The 21,820-nt window shown below is 41.6% G+C and overlaps 1 protein-coding gene across 1 annotated transcript in view; it reads right to left on the reverse strand.

Moving 5' to 3' along the window:
• The window catches only part of LOC130043145 (DNA polymerase lambda-like), a 161,835-nt gene extending 140,296 nt beyond the window's left edge, over window positions 1–21,539 (reverse strand). Inside the window, exons 1-2 of the mRNA XM_056135443.1 lie at window positions 21,417–21,539; window positions 19,261–19,374 (exon numbers count right to left, since the gene is read on the reverse strand). Of these exons, the coding sequence (XP_055991418.1) occupies window positions 19,261–19,374; window positions 21,417–21,539 (237 nt within the window). The remainder of the gene's footprint in view (window positions 1–19,260; window positions 19,375–21,416) is intronic.
• Between the last annotated feature and the right edge of the window lie 281 nt (window positions 21,540–21,820).

A 21,820-nucleotide genomic window follows, 5' to 3' on the forward strand; every position in this document is an offset into this window, starting at 1 on the left:
GGAGTATCTATTCCCAAGTCATTATTTCCCCCAAGAAAATGGAAAAAAATATAAAACAATTACAAGGCTCTAAATATTTCTTGGTTTATGGAGATTCCTGTACTCCATTGTTATTTTCCATATGGGACCTTTGGTTTCTCTAGTAAAATGTTATTCTCCCTTCTTATTTAAGAACTTTCCTAGACCAAAGCAATCCATTCCCCCATATTTACCAAGTTAATTTCATCTCACATTTAAGACCTCGGCTAATGAGTTAACCAGAGAAGAAAGCAAGCTTTCCTTTATTTGCATGACTCAGTCAAATATCTCCATTACAGACTCAGTACTGTTCATGTAATGCTAGCTAGATTTACAATCTCACATGCATCAGTATATTACTTTTCCATCACCTGTATCTTCAGCTTTGATCCTGGGCTTGAGATTCAGTTGGTGCTAACAACTTATTTCTTAAATAAATGAGTAAATTCAGCTGCTCCTTTCTATGGTCAATATAGAGTAATCAAGCTCCATCCATATGAGATACATTTCTCTCTTCTGTTTCTTTTTTACATCACGATTTTATAACCCAGTTCTCATAAGAGCATATCATTGAAATGACCTCAATATTCTCTGTTACAATTAACTCATTATGCAAGTACAGAACATCATATTTCCATTAAGATCTCCAAGGGTAACTATCTAAATTAACTAAAAAATAATTTTAGCTCCTAAAATCACTCTTTGTTGTGTCATTTGATCATTTGGTCACTTGACATCCTGTTACTGATCAATTTGCTAGAGTGGGCGCCAGTAACGTCTCCATTCATCCCTGTCGCATGCTAATGTATCCCAGTGGCACCTGCTCATTATAAGAACATGAAGAGCCTCAAACCGATTGTTCAGGGTCTTGATGAAGAAGTCTAACCATCTCATAGTTTGGACTGCCACACAATCTTTTGACATCCTGTGGAATCCAGTCAGTAATGTCTCTAGTCCAGCAGTCGTCTACAAATCTCATTACGTGTCCAGCCCATCTTATTTTCAATGCCTTGTCAAAAGAGACAGCGTCCCTGATTCTTGGCCTTCAATGATGGTCAGAACTCCGGATTCTTTCTCTCATTTGAGTGAAGAGTGATAGTCCAAGCATAGCTCTTTCGATTCCCCAATGGGAGACCCGAATAGCGTTCTCATCCTGCTTTCGTAGGGTCCAGGTCTCTGAGGCGTATGTTAATGCAGGAAGAAAAGTGGAATCAAAGAGATGTGCCCAGAGGCTGGAGGAATTTTGTCCTTTTAGCTATTTCTTTGATGTTCTTGAAGGAGTTCCAAGCCACTCTCTTTCTCCTGAGCAACTCAGGTGCCAGGTCATTCGTCATGTTGACTTCTCAACCTAGGTACACATAACTGTTGCATTTGGAGATGTTTTTTCTGTTGAGAGTGAATAGAATGTCAGGAACGAGTCCGTTTCTCATAAACATTGTCTTTGTGAGATTCAGTAGTAGTCCGACCTTTCCACACTCACGGTCGAAGTCGGCCAGCATTTGTGCTGCTTGGCTGATGTTCGGTGTTATAAGAACAATGTCATCAGTGAAGCGGAGGTGGTTTAGTTGCCGACTGTCTATCTTCACTCCCATTCCTTCCCATTACACTCGTTGCATGACGTTCTCGAGGGTGGCATTGAAGAGTTTCAGTGAAATGGTATCACCCTGCCGAATCCCTCTCTTGACGTCAGTGATCACCTCCCTGTAGAATGGTGAGATCCTGGTAGTGCATCTGCAATACAGCTCATGGAGGATCCTGATGTATTCACTTTAAATGCCCTGTTTGACTAGGGCCTCGATGACCTCTTCCTTCTCAAGAGAATCAAAGGCCTTTTTTAAATTGATGAACGTTAGACAGAAAACTCCCGAAAAACCAAAATGAGCTTGGTTATCATGTGGATATGGTGGATCATGCTGAATCCTTTTTGAAAACCGCCTTGCCCGCATGGTTGTCCTTCATCTAGTGTTCTGCCAATCCTATTCAGGATGACTTGAGTGAATAGCTTGTAGACAACAGACAACAGGCATATTAGGCCAGTGTCTTGGATGTCTCCCTTCTTGTACAGTAGTACAGTCCTGATGGTTTTCCACTGTCACAGAACCTTGCATTGAGACAGGTAGCATGTGAAGAGCCGAGCCAGTGTATTGATGAGTACTGATGGCAGGTTCTTCAGGTGTTTTGGTCTGACCCTGTCTGGGCCAGGTGCTGTTCACTTCTTTAATGACAAAAGGTCTTGTCAGATTTCAGAAGGGAGAACCCTGGGAATGACATATCCATCCTGTGGAATTTGGTATGTGGGCAGGTGGACTTGGCTAACAAAGAGATCCAAGTAGACATCATGGATAATCTTCTCCATAGCCCTTCTGGAAGATGTGATAGATCCATAAGAACGTCGGAGGGCAGTCATCTTGGCCTTGGTCTTGTAGTTGGCAGAAGAACAGGCTGGCATTGCGAATGCTTTTCCAGGCTTCTGCCATATCTGCCAGCACTGCTGCTCTTCTCTCTTTGAGGTCTTCCTTTATCTCTTCTCTGCATTACTTTGTGAGCTTGGATGTTCGCTTGCAGTTGCTTGAGGCTTGCACCAAGTCACGTTGGCAAATGAGCTTGAGAGTTTTCGAAGACAGTCATCTTTTTGTGTCTATCTCTCTCTCGGCAGTCCTTGCACAATCATGGAGGTGCTGAACCAGTCAATGGTATTCCTTGTCAATGTTGTCAATGACGGCATCTTCCCATGTTTCTGCAATAGTGCGAAAGAGCTCCCAGTTGGTGGTTATTATGGGAGTTCTCTTCTTAAACTTTGCAGCCCTTTCCCCCCGCTCCCCGCTTTGTTGTGTATATTTAATTAACCAGGATAAATTTCCAAATTTTGGCTGTCAGGACACACAGGAGCTACTCTTCACTGTGGCAGGGTACCTTAAGCCTGTAAAACTAGAATCCCAAACAAAACTACAGAAACAATTCAGCAGAACTGAAACTCATAAAGCATTTGCATTTGTGGCTGCTGTGCAAGATACAATTTTGTTTCTCATTCAAAAGGAATGAAGAACTGCATGATATTTCACTGTGGTGGATTAGCCTAAGCCAATCCAGAGCAAACTTTTTCTTCATGAAGGCTTACATTATTTCTTAATCACTTGATTCCACTGAGAGGCTGCTGATTTTTCTCTCCAGAACAAATAGCTCTTTACTTAGCCTCTGTGAGTATGTGTGACAGGTTTGTAATAGACTGAAACTGTCCGGTACTGACAACATGCAGTTCACCTCCCAAGAATTCCCTAATGCAGTAAAATGGTTTCACTATTTTGTTAGCTGGGCTAGCAGAGTGTATTTATAATTGCTTCATCTCTTCATTCATGAATGTTTAAGTATTTTAATGAATATGTTTATTTACTGTAATAAAGACAGAGTCTGTTATTAAATTAATAGAGCAGTGTAACCAAAAACCCCACAACAGTAATTTATCCCTGTTCAGTATTACTAAGTTCTGAACATGACATTCCTGGCCATTTGACTCCACTTGGTGCATAAATTATCTTAAGCTGAAGTTACTATCAAATTTATATTAGTATTATGAGCATATAGATAGCTGCATACTTGGTATATCATGCTACAGCACTAATGGTTATTAAAGTCAGTGGGTCCTAGAAACAAGCAGTCTCGCTTCATTCTATTAGCTGGGTATCATTAGGTAACTTATATTCTCTGTAAGTAAACTCTATCTCATTTGTGATATAGAAATAACAGAAGTGCATATCCCTTGCCAGGGAATTCAGATAAGATAATAAAGTATTAGGTACAAATTGGCGAAGGACAGGCGGGCGTTACGAATACTTTTCCCGGCTTCTGCCGCATCTACCAGTACTTCTGCTCTTCTCTCTTTGAGGTCTTCCTTGATCGCATCTCTGCACTGCTTTGCAAGCTCGGACGTTAGCTTGCGGTTGCCTGAGGCATGCGCCAAACCACGCTGGCGAATTAGCTCAAGAGTTTTCGAAGATAGGCGACTTTTTGTGGCTATCTCTCTCTTGGCGTTCCTCGCACATTCATGGAGGTGCTGAACCAGTCGATCGTATTCCTCGTCAATGTTGTCAACAATGGCATCTTCCCATGTTGCCGCAATAGTACCAAAGAGTTCCCAGTTGGTGGTCGTTCTGGGAGTTTTCTTTTTGAACTTTGCAGCCCTTTCTCCCCGCTCTGTGAAGTAGAATTTTGCACGAAGGAGACGGTGGTCCGATCCCGTTCGAAATTTTGGGACAACAGCGACATCAGTCAGGCAAAACCGTCGATTGAATATGATGTGGTCTATTTCGTTGTGGAATCGTCCACCGGGAGACTCCCATGTCCATCGTTTAGATTCTGCCTTCTGGAACTGTGAGTTACCATGAATGGTCTTGGTCGACATGATGAACTCAGACAGTCTCTCACCCTGTTCGTTCCATTCTAGGCCATGGGTTCCGATGTGAAGTTCTTCAGCTGATCTTCTCCGTCCTATCTTGGCATTAAAATCACCCACAATGATCTTGTAGAAGGTGTGGTCTTCTTTATAGAACTTCTCTAGCTCCATGTAGAACTTCTCGATTTCTCTTTCATCATAATGAGATGTTGGTGCGTAGACAACGAAGATAGAAACTGCAGGCAGTGAGCCACATCTATTCAAATGTAAACGTCCGATTCGGGTTGTTAGGCATTCAAATGAATCAATGCTCTTGGCCAAGTTTGTGTTGACAAGGACACCGACCCCTCCAACACCTCTTTTATCGCATGTTCCAAGGAACAATTCTTCTCCAGTGTCGAAAACGGCATGGTGAGATTCGTGTCTTCTTGTCTCGGTCAGACTAATGATGTCGTACTTGATCATTCGCGCTTGTACCATCAGGTCCTCGATGGATGCATCTGATGCTAGCGTCCGTGCATTGAAAGTACAGACGATCATTTTTGTCTTCCTTCATTGTGGCAGCCTAGGTCGGCCTTGAGATTTTGTCGGCCTCTCCTTTCTCATCCTTCTCAGTGCTGCCATGTCGGTGAAGCCTTCAGGGTCAGGTGAATGAGACCAGTTGTAGTTACTGGTTTTGGCATATCGAATACACAGCGGATAGCTTGCCAGGCTCTTCCGTGCGGGCGGAATACTCTCGGTAGCTTGCCAGTCTTTCCGAGAGGTATAGAGGCTTTTGGGGTGACCTCTAATCACCCTTGTAGGTGTTACCATATTTGAACCCTATCAAATATGGTACGACAATTCCAGAAGACGGGTATTTAGTGTCTTATGATGTGTCGCGCGGCCGCTTGCGGCCGCGCGGGTCCGGAAAGCGTCCTGGAGTGTGGCGACGGCTGGGTAGTGGAAGTAGTGTCGAGAGTGGAAGTCTGCCAGTGGGATATTTATCTGGGTAGGGTGGGTCTCCTGTGCACAATTCGATCCCTGGGTGGTTGATGGAAGCAGACAGGGCAGGGTAGGGTGGGGCTCCTAATTAGAATCCCTTTGTCACCTGTGGTGGTGGGAGCAAGCAGAGAAGCTCTGTCCCTGGGTCCGCCGAGCCTGGAGTCCAAGGTCTCAGAGAGTTCCGCTTACCTTGTTCTGTGGGTCTTCAGTTGTGCGTGGGTCTCGGCCGGAGCTGCCGCGCGGGTCCGGAAAGCGTCCTGGAGTGTGGCGACGGCTGGGTAGTGGAAGTAGTGTCCTGTCCTTCGCCAACTATAAGACCAAGATGACTGCCCTCCGACGTCCTGATGGATCCATCACATCCTCCAGAACGGCAATGGAGAAGATTATCCATGACTTCTACTCAAATCTCTTCGATAGCCATGTCCACTTGCCGACATACCAAATTCCACAGGATGGGTATGTCGTTCCCAACGTTCTCCCTTCCGAAATACGACACGCCATTTCGTCAGTAAAGAAGCAAACAGCACCCGGCCCAGACAAGGTCAGACCTGAACACCTGAAGAACCTGCCGTCAGTACTCATCAATACACTGGCTCGGCTCTTCACTCGATACCTGTCTGAATGCAAGGTTCCATCTCAATGGAAAACCAGCAGGACCGTACTACTGTTCAAGAAGGGAGACATCCATGACATTGGCAACTATCGCCCGATCTGCCTATTGTCTGTCATCTACAAGTTGTTCACTCGAGTCATCCTGAATAGGATTGGCAGAACACTAGATGAAGGACAACCATGTGAGCAAGCAGGGTTCCGCAAAGGATTCAGCACCATCGACCATATCCACACGATAACCAAACTCATTGAGGTTTCTCGGGAGTTCAAGATGCCGCTCTGCTTAACGTTCATTGATTTAAAGAAGGCCTTTGATTCTGTTGAGACGGAAGCGGTCATTGAAGCCCTAGCCAATCAGGGCATTCAAGCCCAATACATCAGGATCCTCCGTGAGCTGTATTGCGGATTCACTACCAGGATCTCACCATTCTACAAAGAAGTGATCGTTGATGTCAAGAGAGGGGTGCGGCAGGGTGATACCATTTCACCAAAACTCTTCAGTGCCACCCTCGAGAACATCATGAGACGACTGGAATGGGAAGGAATGGGAGTGAAGATAGATGGTCGGCAACTACACCACCTCCGCTTTGCTGATGACATTGTTTTAATAACACCAAACATCAGCCAAGCGGCACAAATGCTGGCCGACTTTGACTGTGAGTGTGGAAAGGTAGGACTACAGCTGAATCTTACGAAGACAATGTTTATGAGAAACAGCCTTGTTCCTGACGCCCCATTCGCTCTCAATGGAACGACCATCTCCGAATGCAACAGCTATGTGTACCTAGGTCGAGAGGTCAACATGACAAATGACCTAGCACCCGAGCTGCGCAGGAGGAAGAGAGCGGCTTGGAACGCCTTCAAGAACGTCGAAGAAATAGCTAAGAGGACGAAGAACCTCCGGCTCCGGGCACATCTCTTTGATTCCACTGTTCTTCCTGCATTAACATATGCCTCAGAGACCTGGGCCCTACGCAAACAAGATGAGAACGCCATTCAGGTCTCCCAAAGAAGAATAGAAAGAGCTATGCTTGGAATATCACGTTTCACTCAAATGAGAGAACGAATCCGGAGTTCTGACATCCGTCGACGATCAAGGATCAGGGACGCTGGCTCATTTGCCAAGGTGTCGAAAATCAGATGGGCTGGTCACGTAATGAGATTTAAAGACGACCGTTGGACTAGAGCTGTTACTGATTGGATTCCACGGGATGTCAAGAGACCGCGTGGCCGCCCACCTACCAGATGGTCAGACTTCTTTGTCAAGGTCATGAACGATCGGTTTGAGGCCCTCCATGTTCCCGGAGCGAAGAGATGCCATTGGGCTACACTAGCACGCGACAGGGACAAATGGAGACGTTACTGGCGCCCGCTCGAGCAAATCGACGACTAACGGGAAGTTAAGTGATTAAGTGATTAAGGTACAAATTATGATGTTCAACTTGCAAATATTAGTTACCAATATTATCAAACTTAAGAGTATGTCGTGGCCACCACTAGGCCATTCCAGGCTTTCTGAAAATTAAAAAATGGGAATCCTTCTGAAAATAAGCAATCCTGTGCCACAGTATACAACACAAGGAGTGTGGAGAACAAAATGGATATTTCCTCCAACACTATCTTAGCAAAGCATGCTCATACCAAGTGAAACATGTATAATTAAATGTGCTGTCCCTGGAATTTAAATGCTCTCTTACAGCTACCCTTACTTAATTCTTTTACTTGTCCCCTGCTTCAAAATTTTTAGAGATTTGGGAATGAATTTGATTTATCATGATTAATTGAAAAGTACTTCTAAAAGAAAATCCTATTTACTCTATAGGTTAAGTTTCCCAAAGTAAGAATCTTGTCACTTTTTATCTTTGAATCCTGAAATCCCAACAATGAACTTATCCTATACTGGAAATTTAATTAATAATTTTCAAATAAATGAATAACAAAGAGTACACATTACTTTACTAACTTAAAATTTAAGCCTAGCTTGAATTTATCAATCCTGCCATCAAAATTCCTCTTAAACATCTGTACTACCATGAAAAAAAAGATATTTAAAGTATTTATTAATGCTAATTATCATACCATACAAATCACCATGGGCTGGAGCGATAGCACAGTGGTAGAGCATTTGTCTTGCATGCGGCCGACTAGGCCGAGCCGGGTTCGATTCCTCCACCCCTCTCAAGAGTCTGACAAGCTACCGAGAATATCTCGCCCACACAGAAAAGCCTGGCAAGCTCCCTGTGACATATTCGAGCTAAACACAGTAACAAGTCTCACAATGGAGACGTTACTGGGCTTGCTCAAGCAAATCGATGAACAAAGGGAGGACAGTGCTACAATGCTACAAATCATCATAAGAATATGAAGTTGGAACGGAGGAATCCAATGATACATAAAATTAAGTTCTTATGATCTCAAGTAAAAGTTAATCCTAACATAGGAAACAATTTCTAGCTTAAAATATTCTTTAAGAGAGTCTTGCTGTTTCTTAATCAGGCACATAGCTAATCTAGAGTTAATAAAGATATTGAAATGTCCATAGATCTGTGTTTCCTCCTGCTGTTCTTGCACCAAATCAGCCAATTTTTTTGAGTTACCAGTTACTCAGGTAACAGAGTGTTAAAAATAAAAGTATTATTTCTGCAAGGCACTAAAATACATCCTTATAAATTATCCCACACTCAGACAGTGTGCTAAACACCAACCAAAAAGAAATAGAGAACCAACACACCGGATGGGTCAATGAAAGAGAGATATAAAATGCAAGAGCCTGCGGTGTGCCTATAAAGCAGTCATCGCAATTACATGCAGTAATTGCACAATCATAATATAAAGGCAGAGAGTACATCATACCAATAACTGCAAAATGCATTTCTGCTGTGTCACAACATGAATAAAATCATAATATTTTGAACAGAGTGATTTTTGTAGAACACCAACAATGCCTGCCTTGACTACTCTATTTAATAAAGTTTCATATTATTCATACATCCCAGTCCAAGTGTTAATTGACTTTATTATTATCAACATGGAGCTGGAGAAGTTCTATAAAGAAGACCACACCTTCTACAAGATCATTGTGGGTGATTTTAATGCCCAGATAGGACCAAGAAGATCAGGTGAAGAACTTCACATCGGGACCCATGGCCTAGAATGGAATGAACAGGATGAGAGACTGTCTGAGTACATCATGTCGACCAGGACCATCTATGGTAACTCACAGTTCCAGAAGGCAGAATCTAAACATTGGACATGGGAGTCTCCCGGTGGATGATTCCACAATGAAATGGACCACATCATATTCAATCGACGGTTTTGCCTGACCGATGTCGCTGTTGTCCCAAAATTTTGAACGGGATCAGACCACCGTCACTTTCATGCAAAATTCTACTTCACAGAGTGGGGAGAAAAGGCTGCAAAGTTCAAAAAGAGAACTCCCAGAAAGACCACCAACTGGGAACTCTTTGGCACTATTGCGGCAACATGGGAAGATGCCATTGTTGACAACATTGACGAGAATACAATCGACTGGTTCAGCACCTCCATGAATGTGCGAGGAACGCCAAAAGAGAGATAGCCACAAAAAATGCCTGTCTTCGAAAACTCTTGAGCTAATTCGCCAGCGTGGTTTGGCGCATGCCTCAGGCAACCGCAAGCTAACGTCCGAGCTCGCAAAGCAGTGCAGAGATGTGATCAAAGAAAATCTCAAAGAGAGAAGAGCAGAAGTACTGGTAGAAGCGGCAGAAGCTGGGAAAAGTATTCGTAACGCCCGCCTGTCCTTCGCCAACTACAAGACTTCTACTCAAATCTCTTCGATAGCCATGTCCACTTGCTGACATACCAAATTCCACAGGATGATATGTCGTTCCCAACGTTCTCCCTTCCGAAATCCGACAAGCCATTTCGTCGGTAAAGAAACAAACAGCACCCGGCCCAGACAAGGTCAGACCTGAACACCTGAAGAACCTGCGTCAGTACTCATCAATACACTGGCTCGGCTCTTCACTCACTACCTGTCTGAATGCAAGTTTCCATCCCAATGGAAAACCAGCAGGACCGTACTACTGTTCAAGAAGGGAGACATCCATGACATTGGCAACTATCGCCCGATCTGTCTATTGTCTGTCATCTACAAGTTGTTCACTCGAGTCATCCTAAATAGGATTGGCAGAACACTAAATGAAGGACAACCATGCGAGCAAGCCAGGTTCCGCAAAGGATTCAGCACCATTGACCATATCCACACGATAAACAAACTCATTGAGGTTTCTCGGGAGTTCAAGATGCCGCTCTTTTTAACGTTCATTGATTTAAAGAAGACCTTTGATTCTGTTGAGACAGAAGCGGTCATTGAAGCCCTAGCTAATCAGGGCATTCAAGCCCAATACATCAAGATCCTCCGTGAGCTGTATTGCGGATTCACTACCAGGATCTCACATTTCTACAAAGAAGTAATCATTTATGTCAAGAGAGGGGTTCGGCAGGGTGATACCATTTCACTGAAACTCTTCAGTACCACACTCGAGAACATCATGCGACGACTGGAATGGGAAGGAATGGGAGTGAAGGTAGTTGGTCGGCAACTACATCACCTCCACTTTGCTGATGACATTGTTCTAATAACACCAAATATCAGCCAAGCGGGAGAAATGCTACCGACTTTGACCGTGCGTGTGGAAAGGTAGGACTACAGCTAAATCTTATGAAGACAATGTTTATGAGAAACAGTCTCGTTCCTGATGCCCCATTTGCTCTCAACGGAATGACCATCTCCGAATACAACAGCTATGTGTACCTTGGTCGAGAAGTCAACATGACAAATGACCTTGCACCTGAGCTGCGCAGGAGGAAGAGAGCGGCTTGGAACGCCTTCAAGAACGTTGAAGAAATAGCTAAGAGGACGAAGAACCTCCGGCTCTGGGCACATCTCTTTGATTCCACTGTTCTTTCTGCATTAACATATGAGACCTGGACCCTAAGCAAACAGGATGAGAATGCTATTCAGGTCTCCCAAAGAAGAATAGAAAGAGCTATGCTTGGAATATCACTTTTCACTCAAATGAGAGAAAGAATCCGGAGTTCCAACAACCATCGACGATCAAGAATCAGGGACGCTTTCTCATTTGCCAAGGTGTCAAAAATCAGATGGGCTGGTCACGTAATGAGATTTAAAGACGACCGCTGGACTAGAGCTGTTACTGACTGGATTCCACGGGATGTCAAAAGACCGCGTGGCCGCCCACCTATCAGATGGTCAGACTTCTTCGTCAAAATCATGAACGATCAGTTTGAGGCTCTTCATGTTCCCAGAGCGAACAGATACCATTGGGCTACACTCACACGCGACAGGGACAAATGGAGACGTTACTGGCGCCCGCTCAAGCAAATCGACGACTAACGGGAAGTTAAGTGATTTAAGTGATTATTATCAAGCCCCAATTTTCATGGAAAAATTATCTTCTTCTAACATATAATTTAATTATTTATACGTAAATTCTTGTTAGTCTCTACCCCTAAATACATACTCAGACAGAAATAGGTGAGTGTAGTTCTAGATAAATTGAGATAGAGTGTTATAGCTTACTAATATCTGCTAAGCACTCAGAGTCCTCCAGGCATATATTAAGGCTCTAGATAAGAACTTGATTAATTAATTGATTCAATACCTTTGATTAGAACATCTTACTGCTTTAAATTATGTACATATTAAAATTATACCTTGCCCAAGGCTGTGAACTTTTTGTCTCTTTCTATTTCATTTGAGACCTCTTTTTAAAATATGTCCTATATAACTACCAGTCTATGGACAGTGTTAGTAGTGAATATGCCTAATTCTATCCTTTATTAAGACCTTCATATGTGTTCTTTCCTCTGTCTGGAATGCTTTCAATCTTACCTCATTCTACCACCAGTCCTCTGGTTTTCATTGATTAACTTTTTAATCTTTTGTAATTTTAAAGATTATTTTTCTTTATTTTATATCTTAAGACTATTTTAAGTATCTTTAAAGATTATTTTTCTAGATGCATATTACTTAATCAGGGTAATATTTAAGGAAATATTACCCCATAAAGATAATATTACCCTTTAAACATAAATAATTTTTAAAATATAAGATATATATTCCTTATTTAGGGTAATATTTAGGGCAATATTACCATAAATAAGCAATAAACATCTATAAAAATTGCCTGAAATGTTACCCAATAAGCCTCTCCTCAGACACACTTATACATATCTACCTTTTTATTTCTTAACCTACAAAGAAACAATTTACATTTGTGTGGCTGGAATACTTGTTTTTTTCCCCCACCATCCCATAAAATTATCTCATGGAAATACAAAAAGCATAGTTTCTATACTTCATACCTAACTGGTACAAGATACATGGTTTATGATGAAAAAAACTCACATCAGTTACAACATAATTATTAATTCCCTTGGCAGGCATTCTTTTAAAATATATGCCATAATATCCTCTTTGACTGGCTCCTTACTTCCAGAATTTAGTTTTCTGATTCTAATTCAAGATCAAAGTCAAAATTAATCAAGTGACATGTTCATTGCCATTGGGTTGAGCAAGGCTGTGCAATATTATATTTGCAGTTATTCAAAAGTGTGTACCCAGGCGTCTAGTATCAGGACTGAACTAACAAGATGTCTGGACAATTTTTTAACATATTCTTTGTATGTATCTGAAAGAGAAGACTTATTGGGAATGATTTACACTCATTAATTACTGATGTGTCCATACACATACATTTTACTATCACCTGAATCAATATACAATACAGATTGGCCTTAAATCCTCTCCACTCTTATTTCATATAAATTTATCACTCCTCACTCAGTGTTGTAAGGTTTAATTAAACTCAGTGGCTGCATCTTGATTACTCTAATTACACGACACATAGTTTTTGAGTACTTATTAAATACTTAACTAAGGATAGTTTACTGTTCTTTCTTTATTTTAACCAAACTATTTCTCTGACCATCGTCGATTGCCTCGAGCAGGCCCCAGTAACGTCTCTTTCATCCTAGCCCTGAGATTATATTCACGGTATATTCACGGCTCTTTAGGAGAATGAGACCCATCATTGTTACTGGTATTTGGCATATTTGGTAGGCCACGGGGAGTTTGCCAGACTCTGCCCTGTGGGCAGGCTACATTCGATAGCCTGCAAGTTGTCCAAAGCAGGAATGAGATAATAAGATGTCGCGTGGCCGCGAATGCTGCCGCGCGGTTCCGGGATCTGGATTTTATAGTCTCTGAGTCTTGGCCGCTGATGGGATTACACGGCGCCAGGGGGCCAGGTGGTGGGTGTGACCCCCGCCTACTGGAATTTGGAGGATCTGGGTGGAAGATGCTCGACTCCAATTCGAGTAGGCTTGGAGGTCTCGGCCCCGGAACCCGCGTGGCTTTGTCCCTCTGCCAGTACCTTCATGTGTGCGGAGAGTGGTCTCAGCATGGTGGTGGCTGGTCCTGGAGGTCTTCGGCTGCTGTAGTCCTGGTCGGGGCGGGGAGGAAAGCTCAACCCGCTCCCCTCCAAGGGACTCCGGGAAGGAACACCGAGGCGCGGGAGCAGAGACTCTCAGAGAGAGAGAGTGCAGTCTCTGACCATCATCTTAAAAAAATCTTCTGGTTACTGGAGTGTACATGAACTTGGATTGTATTTAGTGACATAATGGGCATTCCCAACTCTGGATTAATTGTTTTGTTTCAGAATCCAGAGATATATATATAGGATGTAAGGCATTTGTCTTCCTGAAGTCAACCTTATTTCATCCCTGGAGTTATATTTGGTATTGTGAGGATTGCCAGGAGTCACTACTGAGCACAGGGTCACGAATAACACGAATAACACCTCAGCACCTCCAGATATGGTCCAAAATTTACATGCTTCAAAACACTTAATTGTTGTGTTTGTGTTTGTCATTTCTATCATTTTATTTATGTATTTTGGGAATTTTAAATATTCACCATATGCATATATTTGTTATTAAATGTGTACAATAAGATTATGCATCTTTATTTAAAAGTAACTATTCCACTGAATACTTCCTTCCACGTGTCTTCTTTTATTACCTAATAATCTGAACTTTCCTTACACTCACTTAAGTAGGCATATCTGAAATAATCAACTCTTTCCAAATGCAACCCTGATTAACACAAGATACAAATACCAAAACTCTTTGTCTTCAACTCAATTCAGATGTTACTATACAATAACCATTAACCTATATATTACCTCATGATGTAGTAAAGTAGTAAAGGTCCTCCCGTTGTTCGTCGATTTGCTCGAGCGGGCCCAGTAACGTCTCCATTGGAGACTTTGTTGTTACTGTGTTTGACATATTGAATATGTCACGGGGAGCTTGCCAGGCTCTGCTGTGCGGGCGAGATACTCTCGGCAGCTTGCCGGGCTCTCCGAGAGGGGCGGAGGAATCGAACTCGGGTCGGCCATGTTGGCTGCATGCAAGGCAAACGCCCTACTGCTGTGCTATATTTTCCAGAAGTCTAATGGATGAATTTTGCATTACATGTAATGTAGACTTCTTTTTATAACAATGTCTATAATGAAACAACTACGTTCTTCATCACAGTAATTGCTGGAGTCAATTACTCTGGAGATGTTTTTTTAAATACAAGATGGTCATAATTATAACTTTACTTTCCAAAAATTATTTTAAGTTTAAAAAGTTAAGTTCTCTAATCACACATTTTTTTTCTCAATCCTTCCCCTTACCTTTGCTTTTATCCGCATACAGATGATATGTTTCTCACAGCGGTAGGGCATTTGCCTTACAAGCAGCCAACATGGCCAACCCAAGTTCGATTCCTCCGCCCCTCTCAGAGAGCCAGGCAAGCTACCGAGAGTACCTCACCCGCACGGCAGAGCCTGGCAAGCTACCCGTGACGCATTAGATATGCCAAACACAGTAACAACAAGTCTCATGATGGAGACGTTACTGGACCCGCTTGAGCAAATCGATGAAAAACGGGAGGACCGTGACCGTGACCGTATACTCTACATTCAATCTTTTCTCTAAAGATCTAAAGATCACACCAGGAATTATGCCCACTGTAGTCTTTCACTATTTTTTTTCCTCAATTGAATCAATATGAGGTACAGTTATAAAGCTGTTCATGATCTGGTTTTAGTCATACAATATTCCAACACCCATCTGTCCACCGGTGTACATACTCCGTTAACAATGTTCTAATGTCCCCAGTTTCCCTCATACCCCACACCCCAAGATTAATTCTATAGCAGCCAATTTTCTTCTCTTTCTCTCTCTCTCTCTGTCTCTCTCTCTCTTCCCCCTTTTGGGTATTATGGTTTGCAATTCAGATACTGAGAGGTTATCATAGTTACCTACTTTCAACACACAGTTCTTATCCAGAGTGATCATTTCCAATTATCATTACCATATTAGTTCTTTCTCTATCCCATCTGCCTTCACCCCCAGCAGTTGAGGAGGCTTCCAACCATGGACCAATCCTTCTGGCCCTTGTTTATACTGTCCTTAGGTTTTAGTCTTATACTATGTTTTCTTTTTTATATCCCATAAGGGAGTGCAATTATTCTATATATGTCCCTCTCCTTCTGATGCATTTTACTCAACATGATATTCTCCACATTGATCCATTCATAAGCAAATTTTTTACTTTGCTTTTCCTAATAGTGGAATGGTATTTTTTTATGTATATGTACCATAGCTTCTTTAACCAGTCTTCTCTTCTCAAGCACTTGGGTTGTTTCCAGATTCTAAATATTGTGAATAGTGCTGTAAGAAACATACGAGTGCAGATGGCATTTCATTTGTGCTCATGAGGTATATTCCCATAAATGGTACTGCTGAGTCAAGTGGAAACTCAACTTATTGTTTTTGAGGAATGTCCATATTGTTTTCCAAAAGGGTTGGACCAGTTGTCATGTCCACCAGCAATGAATGAGAGTCCTTTTCTCCAAGCATCCATGCTAGCACTGGTCGTTCTTCTTCTTTTTTTTTTTTTTGATGTGTGCCAGTCTCATGGTATGACTTGATACACTGTTGTTTTGATTTGCATCTTCCTGATGATTAATGATGAAGAGAATTTTTCCATGTGCCTTTAGACCATTTGAATTTCTTCTTTGTAGAAATTTATGTTCATTTCTTCTCCCTCCATTTCTTGGTGGGGTTGGATGTTTGATTATTGTAAAGTTCTACTAGTGCCTTACATGGTTTGAAAATTAACCCTTTATATGATGATATTGGGTAAATATTTTGCCCATTCTGTGAGTTGTCTCTGTATATTAGTCACCATTTATTTTGAGTTGCAGATACTTCTTTCTTTCCCACTCCTCCCCCCTGCAGAAACTTCTTTTGAGACGCAGAAGCATCAACAAGTTTGATGTAGTCCCACTTGTTATCTTTGTTTCCACTTCCTTGGTCAGTGGTGTTTCATCCTTAAAGATGCCGCTAGCTTCAATGTCATGGAGGGTTCTCTTAAGTTTTCCTCCATTTGCCTTATGGATTGAGGTCTAATATTAAGATCCATAATCCAGATGAGTCCTACTCTACTGTTAGGGTGCAGATTGAAATCTCCCTTTGATGACAGACTCCAGAGACTGCAAACAGCAAGCAGGGTTTATGGCAAGACTGGCCAGCCAGCGTCCCACCACCTACACAGACACACAGGTCTGGCAGGTTGGGTAAAGACCCCGAACTTCTTCAAAGATCTTATATAGGCCTTCACCGACCGTTACAGCAGAGCCCACACATTTCATAGCCAATAGATTTGTAATAACAGATACTTTCCTAACCAATCCAATTAAGGGTACATCACTTCTTAGCCTATAGTTTAAAGATCAGCATTTGTGTCAGTGCTTAGAAACGTCCTAGTTTTTAGGGCAGTCCTGGGTCTTGCAACATGGGTCTTGTGAGAGACAACCGGTTATCTGGTCTGACTGCCACCCTTCGAGTACCTGTATCTGAATTCCTTGCTCAGGGGCAGAAAAACCAGTTATTTTGCAGTGCAGGCTCCTGTAAAGTGGATCTGAAAAAGCTTATCTAGACCTGTTCCTTGAAAATCCAGTTATTTTGCAATGCAGGTTCCTATTAAGCTAAGCTAAATTAATTCTGGTGGTGGTTCATTTTGGGGCTGTCCCTCACAATAATTTTCTCCCAGACACAAAAGAAATTAGAAAATTGTGAACAACTATAATATTTCTACTCTAGATATACTACAAAAGTCTTCTGAGAAGGCATAGAAAATGAATGATAGTATTCCTTTAGTAGTAAATGAATCGAGGAATCATAGCAAAATAATATATTTTGGATGAACATTGTGGTGGATGTGGTGTTGAAATGATGTATGCATGAAACTACCGTTAACACTAAGTAACACTGTCCTCCTGTTATTCATCGATTTGCTCAAGCGGGCCCAGTAATGTCTCCATTGGATACTTTGTTGTTACTGTGTTTGGCATATCGAATACATCACGGGTAGCTTGCCAGGCTTTGCCGTGTGGGCGAGATACTCTTGGTAGCTTGCCGGGCTCTCCAAGAGGGGCGGAGGAATCGAACTTGGGTCGGCCATGTTGGCTGCGTGCAAGGCAAATGCCCTACCTTTGTGCTATCGCTCCAGCCCTAAGTAACAATTCCTCAATAAATACTGGAAATAATGAAGAAATAAAATGTGGATGCTGAAAATGAATGAATGTGTGGTAACTGGTTTTACAGCCTAAACGATCCTTCAGTGGGAAGAGGTGGCAAGCAGTTGAACTTGATTAATAAAATAAAGTTTTCTTGGGGCCAGAAAGATAGTTCAGGGGATAGACCATTTGTTTTTCCTGCATCCTATAAAGTTCCTCAAACACAGTAAGGAATGATTCCTGGATGCAATGCCATGAGTAACCCTTAAGCATCACCAGATGTGACCCAAAACACCACCACCCACCAAAAAAAGAAAGAAAACTCTGCTCTATTTTTCCTGGTTTGAAGATTATAAATCTTTTATTCTTAAATAAAGTAAATGAAAATATGAACAAACTGAAAAATCAACAATTCTTTTTACATGTATCAGTGAAGTAAGACCATAGAGAAAACCATACCTCAGCCCCCCCAACACAACTGGGTGTGTTCATGCTTACACAAACACACACACACATATACACAAATTGAATAAGTATGTGATATGTCAAAACCTCTGCAGGAATCGAAGCCAGAACGAAAACAAAAACAACAAAAAAAGCAACAATAATAGCCCAGTAATAGATGACTTTCTGAAAGCTGAGTGTAGACAAATCTAGAAGTTAAAATTGTGTAAGAAATTGCCCATAGATAAATTTTCATACATTTGTATATTTTGCCTTCAGGAGCTAGACCAGTTTCTTATAATAAAAAAAGCAGAGAAACCCTTCTCATGCTTTAAGCAAAAGTAGATGAAGGGTGGGAGTGAGGGAATCATTATTTTTAAATATTTTAGGCATTTTGTCCTCAGTAAGGCATGCCCTCAAGACTATTTATTAGAATTTAAATGATGGTTTTTGTCGACTCTGACCTTGGTAAAGAGTAAATGTTCCCATTCCATTCACTTTATTTTTTCATTTTTATTTTGTATAAATTTATTTATTGAATCATGGTGAGAACAGTTATAAATTTTGGGGGTTTAAGTCTCAGTCATACAATGATCAAACACCCATCCCTTCACCAGTACACATTTTCCATCATCAAAAACCCCAGTATACCTCCCATCCCACCCCTATCCCCACCTGTGTGGAAGATAATTTTCACATTACTCTCTCTTTACCTTGATTATATTCAATATTTTAATACCAATCTCACCATTATTATTTGGAATTTTACCCCAACACTCAGGCCTGCCGAAAAAACAACATTAGATGATTGTTTTCTATTGATGATTATGAATAACCTATGATGTTGTGTGGCTGCAATCTTGGAAATCTGAAATTTAAATAATTAAGTTTGAAAAGATTTCTGCCAATAGCTGCTGGGTTCTGAGATCCGTTTGTGTGTCTCTGGGATCATGATCATTAAGGAGCTTAATAAGTAGTTGGAGAGGCTATTCGTGGGCAGCGTGTCAGAGTCTTATAGGGGCTGGGGAGAAGAACTGGCTCCACCTCTATCCTGTGAGGTCTCCTGATCTCTCGTCACTGCTGGCCTATACCTGGTGTGTCTAATGGACTCTAGAAGATGGTGGCCACCAAGCTGCCAGGAGGAATAGGTGGAGGGAAAACACCTTTTCCCACCTCCGTGACCCGGTGACGGTGGCCTAATGCAAAGTCCGGATGAACTTCTACCAAAAGCCACTGGGACCCTAGAGTCGCTTTTGTGTCTCTCTCCATTAACTTTAGCTTCCTGTCCTAATTGGGAAATTGAGAGTATAAAGAGACTGACAAACACTTTTGAAGTCCACAGAAAACAGACAGGCACCTGTGGCTGGAGAGATAACAGGCCCAGTAAGACACTTGTCTTGTATGCAGTCAGCATAGATTCAATCTGAGGGCATTCCTATGTTTCCCTGAGCACCATTCAAGAATAATCCCTATGCACAGAGCCAGAAGTAAGTCCTAAGCTCTTTGCTCTTTTAGGTGTGAACCAAATACCACTCAGGCTGGAGCGATAGCACAGAGGTAGGGCATTTGCCTTGCATGCAGCCAACATGGCCAACCCAAGTTTGATTCCTCTGCCCCTCTCGGAGAGCCCGGCAAGCTACCAAGAGTATCTCACCCACATGGCAAATCCTGGAAAGCTACCCATGACTTATTCGATATGCCAGACACAGTAACAAGTATCACAATGTTACGCCCAAGTAAAATCGATGAACAATGGGAGGACAGTAACAGTGACCATTACTGTTACTGAAGATTAACAAAATGAAAATATTTTCACTCTCTACTATTAACAAAATGAAAATATTTTCACTCTCATTCAACATTGTAGTAGATACTGGGAAAAGAAGTTAAGACCACTGAACCGAATGAATGAAAAAAAGCCCTTTCCAAACCTACATGATTTCTATAAAATAAAATATGTGTAGGAAAGTATAAGAACTACCTAGTTATTTCAGTCAAGGTATCACCTAGACTATATTACTGACTACCATCTGACCTGACTGCAATTATGCTGCTATATGATAAATTCCTGATCATATCTTTATAAGCAATAACTGAAAAATATTCAATGGTTAGGATTTATGCAATAATCACTAATCATCTAGCTCATCAAAGTTGTCATTCATTTGTACTTCATATGAAATTAGTTTTGAAAAAAATCTCTTGCTGAACTTACTACTCTTTGAAACTGTATATTTTATGGTTGAGAATAATAAAGCACATGTCCAATCTACCTCTAAAAATAAAGAGGTCTATTCAAATACAGGTTTTTAGAAATATATCTATCTTTGATGAGGCCCAGGTGGGGGCCAAAGCTTCAATTACTATTCGGTACAATCAAACCTGTCCTTAGTTCGATGATACCTTTCCCTGGCTGCACACAAAGCAGTTTTGGAATCTAATTGGCATGGAAAGCAGGATAAACTATGCACAACAAATTGGGTGTGAAACAATATTCATTTAGATCTTCCCCATCCACAGAAGTGCTGTTTAGGAAGTTTTCTGTAAACACCAGGGGTTTGAAGGCTTCCTTTAATTGTCTCTTGATGCAGTCTTGTGGCTGACTTCTCTGGGAATTGTCCGGTTATGATTTGATGCCTATACTGAAAATGCTATGTCTGGAATATTCCTCTTTTATATCCTGAGAGTAGGGCATGAAGAGTCTAGGCTGCACAGGAAGATGATAAATTAGTCTTTTGCAAACCGAGGTCATTCAAATCAGATCACCTCATTAAGTTTGGATACAAATTACAATGGGAGATCAGCAGATGCTTTGAAGCAAAACCAATATTAGCTATGTCCCATTTATTCAGAAACACTGCAGAAAGAAATCAGGTTTGATAGATGATCAATAGTAATTCCCATCTAGTGTTAAATATTATTGTTTAAAAAGTAATGTCCTCGAGAAAGAAATTCTATAGTCCTTGTACTCTGAATGGACTTCTTTTTCCTCCTCTGTGTTTTTTAGATCACAAATCTGTTATTTCAATTGTTTGTAATGTGCCTTTTGTTTCTAAAGAACTTCAAGCACCTTAAGAAATTGTTATAGTCAGTCTTTTACGTACTCGATCCTAGAAAATCCCCCACCTTATAATATGCACTCATATGTTATTTAGGATTAAGAGAGGAATCAAAGGAAGACAGGGAGGGAAGAAGGGGAAGTGGGGAAATTAAGCATTGAGTGAGCATATTTTAATAAAAATGATTTAGTTTGAAAACAGTCTACTATCATTTCTTCCTAAACTTTATGGCATCACTTCGGATTGCTTATTAAATCATCAACAACTTACCTTAGGCAGTTCAAGTGGTAAAACACTGACAGGCATGTATACTGGCCTGGGTTTGATTCTCAGGAACCACATCCCCACTACTACTGCCATCATCAATATCAGCACTGCTGGCTGTGACCCCATGGCTCCTGATGGCTGCTGGGAGAGCAGAACTGCGTCAGCAGTGGAGCACTCCACTGTCAGGCTTACTCCATTGGATCAAGTATCTCCAGGAGTGGCCCAAGACTCCCCTATTTTCTGCTAGAATGTATCATATTTTTGAATATAAAATAACTTATTTTATGATATGATTTTCAAGGGTTGGAGCAATAGCACAGTGGGTAGGGCATTTGCCTTGCACGTGGCCGAACTGGCCAACCCAGTTTCGATTCCTCCACTCCTCTCAAAGAGCCCATCAAGCTACC

This window comes from Sorex fumeus, unplaced genomic scaffold (assembly GCF_029834395.1).
Source record: "Sorex fumeus unplaced genomic scaffold, SorFum_2.1 ptg000007l, whole genome shotgun sequence".
NCBI lineage: Eukaryota > Metazoa > Chordata > Mammalia > Eulipotyphla > Soricidae > Sorex > Sorex fumeus.